Genomic DNA, 12089 nt, shown 5'->3' on the forward strand with positions numbered 1-12089 from the left:
AGGAAGATAGGTTCAGAAATAAGGAAACTGCTTCATGTGTAAAGATAAAAGGTTTTGATGAGAGGGGAGAGTTTCAAAGTTGGAGATCTTGGGTTTGGGTATAATGAAGTTGAAAATGTGACTACTCTTCTGAGTGGGAGGAATCCAATGACAATGTATTATTGGTATTGAAGAGAGTGAGAACTGCTGAACAAAGGAGTTTCTTCAACAATTGTACTTAAGAATTTAGGCATTTATATTATGGTTTTCCAAAAGAATATATAACTTTCCTAGAGCTTACCAATTCTCTCAATGAAAATGATTGAGAGTGGATATGTATATATATTTAATTTAATGTAAAAAATCTCATAAACTTAACTCTTGAATTAATTGATAAGATTTATTGATTTGATAGTATTTCTTGAAAAACACAAGTATTGCTTTTGACCTTGGGCAAACAAGACAAAATATGAAAATATGTTTGATTTAAACTATATATTAAAATTAATTCTTTTTATTATATTACACAATAAGCACTCCATTTAAGGAGAGAAGATTCTAAGAAAACAAGGAAAATGCAAATGGAGAAAAAACAACTCAAAAAGACTGATTGTGGTTTCTTTTTTTTTCTAATGTCCTTAATACCCTATGCTATATTTGACACTAAAGATGTCCTGCTTATGTGACAGAGAAACCTATAAGTGGAAAAATTATAAGTAGTTAATGAATAATGCATATTTTCATAGCAATGGTCAGATTATACTGTTTCCTAGGGGATACCATTTTTCTTCATTGAGTGGGACACTGCAGAGTTGGATGTTAATTGCTCCTACAAATACAGTTTTGCTCTTCACAATAAGCATTAAGACATGTCCTTGGAGCTCTGTGACTTCATCATATACCACCTGAAAAGAGAGAGGAAAAATGAAAATATGGCAGATGTGTTTAAATGCATCTCTTTTGAATATTACTTTTAATTCAAAAAACATGTAGCTGCTAATATCTTGTTCCCTGGAGTAGATAGGTTAATGTTAAAATCTTTCATTCCAAATGTTAATCTGAAAAGCTAAAGGTTCTACTAATATAATTGAATTAAATGACACACTATTTCTCTAACAATCTTAGAATTTACTGATTCCACTTAAAATCGCCTGCTCTAAATTTAGTGAAACTGTAAATTACTCCCTAGGAACAAATTTAAATACTCTTCACTTTTTAACTGTCCTTGAATTTACTGAGTAACATTGGAACTTTAACACCATCTTTCTGTGGAAGGCAAATGAGGAAATACAGATGAATTTCTACAATTCCCTTGTGCTACTTAAATGCAGTGCAACAATATTTCCTTGTACATATAAAGAAATCCTCTATGATGATTTTTTTACTTAAAATTGCTTAATTTTTAATTATGAACATAAATATTTATTCACCAAAATGTATGAAACTAACAAACAAAAAAACGAAGGAAAAATCTAAACTTCCACCAGGGAGATAATTACAGTTAACATTTGGATGTTCTTTTTGTTTTCTATATATAAGACTCTGACCTGTAATTATGCTGCATATGCAGTTTGTGTCTTGTTCTTTTTCATGTGATTATTTTTAAAAAGGGGATCTGTTTTCTAATATCCAGGAAGTTGCAGGCAGTATTAGGGAGCCTGCAGGGGCAAGGAGACGTTAAAAGTACAGTGCTATAGAGGCATCAGTTACCCTTCATGACAGGAGGGGAGGGCTGAGTGGAAATCTGACATGGTTGCCAGGGAAACTTCTGGGTACACATTTAGAAAAGGGAGATTCATATGTTGCTGCAAGCCTGCCTTTTACAAGATAGAAAGGAACTTTCACAATACACGCAAAATAGAAGCAGAGAAGACAACCTGAAAGGGAAGCCCGCCCTCCGAGTCAACTGGGGGCCTCCTCAGTGAGTGTGGATGTAGTTTCTGTACCTTCACACAGCACAGGCTACCATTTATGAACCCGTTAAGTTATCAATGAAATTCAGCTCCAGATCAATCTGTTAGCTGCCTTGGGCACTGATCCAAATTAGCCAAAAGGACATGAGATGCAATGTCATGTTCATCCAATCTATACTGCTCCGGGACGGGGTCTCCTCTTCCAGAATCTTACTCATATTCCAGACAAAAATAAAATCTTTCCGTTTCTAGCATTGCTCACTCAGATTATTCCATCTCATTTATTAAGTTCTCCTGGGATAACAGAGGATTTTAAGGACTGCCTTAAAAAACATCTCAAAATCCTACCCCTGTAACTCACATTCTTTAACTACAACTAGCTACCCAATATGGCTGGGACAACTTTCCAGGATTTCAGAGTACACTCTTTTTTCCTTTTCTCTATAGTGGCCATCTTGAACAGTCAGAATTATCCTCCATTTTTCTTCCTATACCAATTTAAGCAGATTAACTCTTCCCTTGTTTTACAGAGAAAACAGGACAATCCTCTGTGCATGAAGTAGAAAAATGGGATAACTCCAAGCATTAGGCTTCTGGAAAAGTCTGGCTTATAGATTCTGTCAATTGTATAAGGAAGTCATAAAAATATAAAGTTTTACAAAATATATCAATATCTTATATTTATATGAATCTCTTGTCAACTGTATGTTTTCTCACTTTCACAGTGGTGATAATAGTATTTACCATTGTGGGATGAATAGCATTGTGGGATGAATCAGTGGGGAGGGGAGAGGTGGGGAGGGGGGAGGGTGGAGGACGGGAAAGGCAGCGGAGCACAACAGACACTAGTATGGCAATTTGTAAATCAATGGATGTGTAACTGATGTGATTCTGCAATCTGTGTATGGGGTGAAGGTGGGAGTTCATAACCCACTTGAATCAAAGTATGGAATATGATATGTCAAGAAATTTGTAATGTTTTGAACAACCCACAATAAAAAATTAAAAAAAAAAAAAAAAAAAAAAAGCCTGGTACATATTCAATGCTAATACAAACATTCAAATTCCCCAAATTTACAGATTTAATGGTTTTTTAACCTGTGATTCACTGTGCAAAGTTATGTTCTTAAAAGTAACTGAAGTTTTATTAAACATATAATTATTGCATACCATAGATGATATATATCTCTTTTAATTGCTTTACTGCAATGTTGTTAAAAATAGTACTTTTTTTTTTACTGTGCAATGAATAGTTAGTGGGTAACGCTAAGAAATACATAGATGAAAATGTTCTTTGAGGTTTTTTTTAGCCAAATGATTTAATATATATTATGCTTTCACATAAACAGGACCAAAAATGAATTGCTCTTTTAATATCACTTTATAATATTCTTTGCCCACAGGCATGAGCCAAATCTTTACTACCTTCTGACAAATACTGGATTTGTGGTTTAGGAATTATTACATCAAACAGAAAACCTTTAAGTGTAATTAGCATCTATTAGCTTATTTTCAAGCATTTGCTGTACATTATTTGACACAAGGGTCTAGTAAATAATTTTAAAGAGCATTTTCGTGATTGCAGTGGAAGAACAATAATGTGGAAACTGGAGTATCAGAGCTGATGAGAAGAGCTCTGAGGAGGCAGGATGATGAGAGACAGTTTAAAACAAAGAGGACATCAGAACCCTGTGGATGGAGGGACAGCATATTATGGTGGGGTAAGCATGGGCTTTGGGATCCGGCATTGCTCATCTCAAAAACAAGTTCTGTGACCTCTGGGTCCCAACATCTTCATTTACAAATACAGGTATGCATCACTTAATGATGGGATGTATCTGAGAAACATGTAATTAGGTGATTTTGTTGTTATGTGAACATCTGACTGTGCTCATGCAAACTAACATGTCTACACTGTTGCTAGGTGATATAATCTTATGGAACCCATTTCTTAAACTTGATTCATCACTGACTGAAATATTGTTATGTGGTGCATGACTGTGTGAATTTCATTATGTTGTGAATATCACATGGGATAGTGAACAGATAACAATAGCTATGGCTTACTGAGTATACCATGTACCTAGCCATGTACTATAATCACTGCATAGAGTAATCTGCAATAGACAAGCTGGGCCCAGTACCAAAGCCTTTGTATTTGGAGGGTGTAATCTCTGCCACGTGGCTCTGTCCCTGACCTAGCCTCTCTCATGTCTGGGTATTAAAATGCCTATGAATACAAATGGAAAGAATTATTTTTATGAAAAGCTTTGTAAGATTGATATGCAATGTAGCATCCCCCTGGAATTTCGCTAAGGGATTTATATAAGAAGACCCAGGTGATCCTCTCTCACTTCTCAGTGCATTGCACAGCTTCAGCAGTGTGAGGAATCCCAGCTGAGGTGAGTTGGCTGATGAAGTGGTCCTCAGTGAGGAAGAGAAAGCAGGTAGGGGTAGTTAAAATATGGTGTATGGTGTATGGTAGCTCTCTATGCTCTCTAGACAGCATCCAGCCTACTAGCAAGGATGTCTCGAAAAGTGTCCTTGAAAGTGCACGGAAAAAAATCAGAGTTTGGTGCAATGATGGGGTCGGGTCCTGCATTACAATTGAGAGTGAAACAAAATAAAATCAGATTTAAAAGTTCTGGACCTTTTCTTGCATTTCTTAGAAATATTATTGTTGTATTGATATACAACAATAGAGCATATTGGGAGAAAAATAAAAATACTGTGGCTCATTTTTCTCTTATGGTTCTCTAAATTCAACGAGCATCCCTGCCAAACTTGTTTATGTTATGACCTCTTACTGTCCTGATGACTACTATTAAAATAGTCACTTAGGCATGCATTGCTTCAGATTTCTGATAATTTGCATTATATGGAGATTGGAATTGGCTATGCATGGAATCTAGTTTTTGCAGTAATTTTAAATGTGTCCAAAGTGTGAATAGTGTGTGTTCATGCTTCAAGTATAGTTTAATTGAGAAAGCACTGTAGTGATTCCTACTCAGTGGGCCGTGGATATACGAAGACCTAGTATCATTTCAAGTCATCAGAAAATTGATTTACACAACAAGTGTTAGAGAATAATCTTCATGCATGTGTACTTACTGCTGTTTTCATAATATATAATGTTTGAAAAAATTAAATACTAGTTTATTTAAATTATCTTGAATGTTCAGTGGCTTTTGCTATGTGCTTTCTTAGATTGCTAATGCTAAGGTATAACATGTGGTTTGAGAAGTTTCTTGATAGTAAGGTAGAGGGACTTGTACTCTGAGAATATTAAAAGAAACAAGTGATATATTTCTGGGGCATGTGTATCTCTAGTTATTGACAAAATGATAAAATGTCCAAATATATATCCTTGCTAATTTAAAGAATATCTCTCTGTATGCATGTGTGTATGTATATGTGTGTGTGTATTTACATTTTATAGACATTTACATTTTACCTGTGATTCTACTCACAGTGTCACTTATAAAACTATCTGAAATATTTCATTACACACCCATTTAGAAGTAATTAAGTGTTAAAGATATTAAGAAAGATGAGACATTTTCTTCATCCTCAAATAGTCTGCACTATAGTCGAAGAAAAAAGATGTATAGGACTAAATAAAAGATCACAAGTCGGTGAAAGAGTCTAGGAGGTGAGAGTGTTTACAGAGACCATACCAGAGGTAAACTCCAACTTAGAGAAAGGCACAGTGTTGAATGGTTGTATGAGTTCATCACAGAGGCCATAGGGGCTATCCAGGGAATGACAAGGTGTCTGGTATGACCTGGGACTCTGGCCAAATAAGTAGCAACAAAAGGGTATATATTCACAAATTTTTGAATAATGTTTGACAAAGATGCCAGAGAAATTTAGTGGAGTAAGAACTGCTTTGTCAACAAGTGGATCTGCACCAAATAGCATCCATGGTGGGAATGCAGGGGGATAGGGAGGCAGACTGGGGACAGACTTGACCTAAGCCTCACACCTTATTAAAAATTAACTTAAAATGAATAATAAATATAAAACTATGAGGCTTATAGAAAAAATACAGGAGAGAAATCTTTGGGACTTTGTACCAGGCAGTGTTCTTAGATTTGACACCAAAAGCATAATCCATCAAAGCAAAAATTGACAAGTTAGAACTCATAAAAATTCAGACCTTTCACTCTGAGAAAGACCCTGTGAAGAGGATGAAAAAACAAACTATGGACTAGGAGAAAATATTTGTAAACCATATATCTCATGAAGGATTAGCATTCAGCATATATAAAGATCTCTCAAACTCAAGAGTAAAAACACCAACATTTCAACTAGAATATGGTTAAAGACATGAAGACATATTTCCACAAAAAAGATAGACAGTAATTAAGCCCACTAAAAGAAGTTTGGCATCATTAGTTGGTCACTAAGTAAATGTAAATTGCAACCACATGAGAAACTTTATACTAGCAAAAGAACTAAAATAAAAATCATGATAACACCCAGTGCTGGAAAGAATGCAAAGAAACCCGATGAGTATACATTGCTGGTTGGAGTGAAGATGGTACAACAGTCCCCTGTACTACAGTGGATACTGTTCAAGACCTCAGTAGATGCCTGACATGACAGATAGTTTTTAGCCCCATGGGTGCTATTCTTTTTCCTGTATGTACATTCCTGTGATAAAGCTCAATTCAAAAATTAGGCACAGTAAGAGATTAACAACAATTAGTAATAAAATAGAACATTTGTAACAATATCCTGTACTAAAACCTATGCGAGTATGGTTTCCTATCTCAAAATATTTTACTGTACTGTACTCCCATTTCTGATGAAATGTGTGATGACACTTAATAGAAGTATTTAACAGCTTCTCTTTGGCATATCCAAATTGCCAGCATCATTACTCTTGTGCTTTGGGGCCATTATTAAATAAAATGAGGGCTACTTGAACGCGGTGATACTGTGACAGTGAATCTGACAACTAAGAAGGCTGCTAAGTGACCAACAGATGACAGTCTGTCCAGCACGGATGCACTGGAGAAAGGGATGATTCATGTCCTATGCAGCAAGATGGGTGGGGGGTGCTGCTTCGAGATTTCTTCACACTACCAGAATGGCACAGAATTTAAAACTTATGAATTTTTTTATCTCTGGAGTTTTCTAATTGATACTTTTGGGCCATGTTTAACTGAAGTTGACTGAAACTGAAAAAATCAAAATATTGAATAAAAGAGACTACCGTACAGCTTTTCTGGAAAAAAAGAAGTACGGTAATTTCCTATAAAACTAAATATACAACTTCTATATACCCTGGAGAGTATAACTTTGAATATTTATCCCAGAGAAATTATAATTTTTACCTACACAGGGCCTGTGTATCCATGTTCATAGCTACTCTATTCCCGATAGCCCTAGTTCTAACTAGCCTGATATCTCCTACTAGGTGAAGAGTTAAACAATCTGTGGCATCCACATTCCATGAAGTTGAAAAGCCAATTTCAAGAAATTACAAATGATGTATTTCCATTTATGCAACATTTGAAATGACAAAATTATAGAGATGGAAAACAGGTTAATAGTTGCCAGGGGCCAGAGAAGGGGAGTTAGAAGAAGGGAGACATCTGTGGCTGTAATAGTGTAAATTTAAAAATCCTTTTAAAGATACTATTCTGTATCTTTGGTGTGGTCACACAAGTCTACAAATGTGATGCAAATATGTAAAGCTAAACACACACACAAGTAGGCATGTAAAATGTGCAATGTAAATGAGGTAAGTGAATTGTATACATGTTAATTTACTAATTGGGATACTATACTATAGTTATGCCAGATATCACCATAGGGGAAAGAGGTAGAAGGATATTTAGATCTCTTTGTATTATTTATTATATCTGACTGTGAATCTGTAATTTTATCAAAATAAAATTAAAAAAAGAGTGTGAGGATGATATTGCTCAAAAAGGAAATTCAGGAATATTACTGAGTTCATTCAAAGGGAATGAATGCCACATTTAAGATTTTGAACATCTTATATAAGGCAAGAAGGAAACTTAAAGAACATTAAACAGGGTAACAATAAATACAACTAGTTTTTGAAGGGCACCTTAGGTAGAAATGTGAAAGATTTAATTAAAAGACACAAGACAGGAGGCAGGTAAGGCTATTATAATGGCTAAAGTGACAAGGACCTCAAATGCAGAAGACATATGAGGCACAGAAAAGATGATGGATTTAAGAGGTTGCACCTGTAGAAGTGAGAAAACTTGGTGATTAGCTGAACACATAATTAAGGAAGAGGGAGATGTCACTAGAAGGAGCCTTTTGAGATGTCAAAGAAAGAGGAAAACCTGGCTTAATGTGCCTGGAAATATTTAAATGAAGCTCCCCAGTGATCAGAAAGAGTACAGGTCAAAAGCTTGAGAGTGAAGCCATGACTTGAGGAACAAATTCAGATGCAACTTCCATGCAGATGATAAAAGAAAATGTATGAATACATAAGAATTTTGAGGCCATATATAGCCATCCATTGTTATCCACGGTGGACTGGCTCCAGAATTTCCAAATTCAAGGATGCTCTTATATAAAATGCATAGCATTTGCATATAATCTATGCATACCCTCCTGTGTACTTTAAATCATCTCTAGATGATTCATATTACCCAATATAATATAAACTTTGTATAAATAATTGCTGTACCATAATGTTAAGAAAAAAGTCTATACATATTTGGAATAGACAAAAAGTTTATTTTTCAAATGTTTGATTCACAGTTAGATGAACCCTTGGATGTAAAATCTACAGATAAGGAAGGCTGACTGTATATGAAAAGGAGGTGAGGGTCGACCATGGAACTCTAGCAAACAATATATATTTTAAAATTTTCTATTAGTGACTAGCAAACAGTATTGTAAAAGGAAGGATGTCAGTAAAATAAAATGAGGTAGTGGTTAGAAAAAAAATGGAGGCGAATTAAGAAAAGGTAGATTAATTCAAGAAGCAAAAGATAAGATTCAAGAAATGCTGCAGTCAATAGTGCTGCTATACATCTGGAAGGGAGAGGAGAGCCTGAGGGATCATCAGATTTACCAATTAGGAGTCTATTGATGCTGTCTGAATTAAGTACTAGTAATAAAGATCAGAATTCACATTTCAAAGGATTAAAGGGTGAAAAGGCAGCAATGAAGTGAGAGTTAGCTGTGTGGGTTAATTTTGCAAAACTTTGGAGATGACAGGGAGGGAAAGAAAGTTTGCTTAGAAAGACTGAGATTAGGAAGTTCTTTTTGTTTTAAAGATTTCAGAATTGAGCATTGGAACATCTAATCAATGAGACAACCATAAAAAAGAGCAAATAATCCAATGAACAAGTACAGAAGAAATAGGGAAAGATGGATTCAAGAGAATAAATGCAGGGGTTTGCCTTAGAAAGAAGCTAGGGTATTGATGTTCCAACTGTACACTCTAAATCAATTAAAGACCTATTCATAATATGCATAAACTTTAATTTGTATTTTGTATTTGTTAATTTTTCAAAAGAGATTTAATGAGATTTACTATTATACACAGGGTTGTTTATGATAAAATTATTAAGAAAATCAACTAAGGGAGAATAAGGTTAGAGAAAATAAGACGAGGACAGGAATAATGTTTGTATGCAAAATAAGTCTCTGGCTCTTGCTGGAGGTTAGCTGCAATTTGGAAATTGGTTCATAAGAGCTTTGAAAGCAGTATCTGTATTTTCCAGTTCCCATAGCATCTAGAACAGTGATCAGCATACTGTGACTATTTTGGGAAATATCTTCCTTTATGGAATAATGCTGCCAATTACTGCAAATTCTCCATATTTGGTTGTTAAGCTAAAAAATGGTAAGAAAAATACAAAATGACTGGACAAGAGATGAATCATACTTACAATTTCATTGTAAGTGGGGTCAGTACATTTCGAAACAGATTTTGTTTTCCTCCTACGAACTTCACTGGGATATGGTAAAAGATAAAATTCAACATGTGCACTGGGCGCAGAGCCATCTGGGAGATGCTGCAAAGGAAAATGGTTATAAATATTAATGTGTGTTGCTATCAAAGAAAACAAATACATAGCTACTAAATATCCAGACCAAAGGCAGGATCAGGATTTATTACAGTTACTCTGTTTATCAGAAAATAAGAGAAAAATCAAAAGAAATACATCATTGCTTGAAAATTATCCCAACTACAGTTTAAAAGAGAAAAACCTCTCTATCTTAAATTAAGCGTTGTGTGAGAGAACTATGTTTGAAAGTCCATTAAACATAATTTACTGTAATTTTTTACAATAAAATTAAAATTTGCCTTTTTGGCAAATATGGTTAAGGGATGAATATTAGTCACAAGCAGAGACAGGAACTAGGTACCTCAGGATACTTGCTGCATATCACTTGAGAATCAAAAAAATTCAAGTTTAAGACAAAATGAGATATGGCATTTAATGATATGTATATGCATGTTATGACATCGCATTTTAAAGCAGTTTAGTTAAAATAGCAATTTGACCAACAACTTTAATATGCTTGCAAGATTTTAAAATGTATATTGTAATTTTATTATTTTAGTTACTTTTTAATATATTGGGTAATTCTTCTTAAATTATACCAAATGGAGCTCCAGATTTGACTCAGTAGCCGCCTCTTTTAAGAGCAAAGCCAAATGGATGGATTTCTGGACTCCTACCTAACTTTCCTGATTCCCCCTTTCCCTACCTTGGTTTCAGAACTTCCCTCCTTCTTTTATAACTTTTTCAAATCTATTACAGATATTTTATTTCTTAACATATGATTTGGAGAATAAGCCCATTTAAAAAAAAAATAGAAATTGCTATACTTGAAGGAAATGGATTCAACCTTTGTGATTTTTAAGTAGCCCAGCCTAGCTTCAAACTTGTAATCCTCCTGCCTCAGGCTCCCAAAGAGCTGGGATTACAGGTGTGCACCATTGTACCTTACTTCTTTGTGGTTTTGACCAAATGGAGAGAGTAAACAATACTAACGCTCTGAAAATCTAGTTTGGCAAAATGAGAAATGCTCATATAATTTTCATTTGATGATGATGATTTAAAAGTCAAACTTGAGGAAATTAAGGGTTTACTTTTGTTTATTATGTTCTAAATACATTAAACCGGTAATTTTCTTTCTTTTTTTTTAAATTTTTTATTGTTGGTTGTTCAAAACATTACATATTTCTTGATATATCATATTTCACACTTTGATTCAAGTGGGTTATGAGCTCCCATTTTTACCCCATATACAGATTGCAGAATCACATCAGTTACACATCCATTGATTTACATATTGCCATACTAGTGTCTGTTGTGTTCTGCTGCCTTTCCTATCCTCTACTATCCCCCCTCCCCTCCCCTCCCCTCCCCTCTTCTCTCTCTGCCCCCTCTACTGACATTCATTTGTCCCCCTTGTATTATTTTTCCCTTTCCCCTCACTTCCTCTTGTATAACTCTGAGGGTCTCCTTCCATTTCCATGCAATTTCCCTTCTCTCTCCCTTTCCCTCCCACCTCTCATCCCTGTTTAATGTTAATCTTCTTCTCATGCTCTTCGACCCTACTCTGTTCTTAGTTACTCTCCTTATATCAAAGAAGACATTTGGCATTTTAAACCGGTAATTTTCAACAAATTTATCTTAATGCCCTGAAACACAGTGATATTCACTTGTGAACATCCACTACCACCTCACCCCCATGAGCTTTAATTTTATATCTTTTGTTGGGACTCAAGAAAGGATACTGTAAATCAAGTAAATATGATACATATTATTTTAAGACTAACTTTATTTGATTGAAATCACTGGCATGACGTAATTTTCCATGTCACAGAAAGAAGCTGCTATTACTATTGAGAAGGGGATTTTTGTGTGTGAGAGAAGAATGAAAAGGTAAAATTGTTTTTGCTTAGTTTAATTCTCTCTTGTCTTTGTGGGGCTTGAGGCCACTGTACCTCTAACAACTTTATGCTCAAACTTAATGGTTAAATCATGTTTCTGTAAATGTGCTTTCTAGATGGAAATATGGTCTTCCAAAATTTCCAAGCAGGTGGCTTTATGCAGGTTATGATGGTTAATTTTGTGTGTAAACTTGACTTTGTAATAGGATGTTAAACATAATTTCTGAGTGTGTCTCTGAGGGTCTTATGTGGCTCAAGAACCACATAAATGACCTAAAACCTTCTGG

The 12089-nt window shown here is 34.8% G+C and overlaps 1 protein-coding gene across 2 annotated transcripts in view; it reads right to left on the reverse strand.

The window, feature by feature from the left end:
- Positions 1–731: 731 nt before the first annotated feature.
- Pik3c2g (phosphatidylinositol-4-phosphate 3-kinase catalytic subunit type 2 gamma) overlaps positions 732–12089 on the reverse strand; it is a 352426-nt gene continuing 341068 nt past the window's right edge. For both annotated transcript variants that reach the window (XM_027955972.2, XM_027955971.2), the window contains 2 exons: positions 9785–9910; positions 732–884 (listed from right to left, as the gene is read on the reverse strand). In XM_027955972.2, the coding sequence (XP_027811773.2) occupies positions 732–884; positions 9785–9910 (279 nt within the window). The remainder of the gene's footprint in view (positions 885–9784; positions 9911–12089) is intronic.

This window comes from Marmota flaviventris, chromosome 3 (assembly GCF_047511675.1).
Source record: "Marmota flaviventris isolate mMarFla1 chromosome 3, mMarFla1.hap1, whole genome shotgun sequence".
Lineage (NCBI taxonomy): Eukaryota > Metazoa > Chordata > Mammalia > Rodentia > Sciuridae > Marmota > Marmota flaviventris.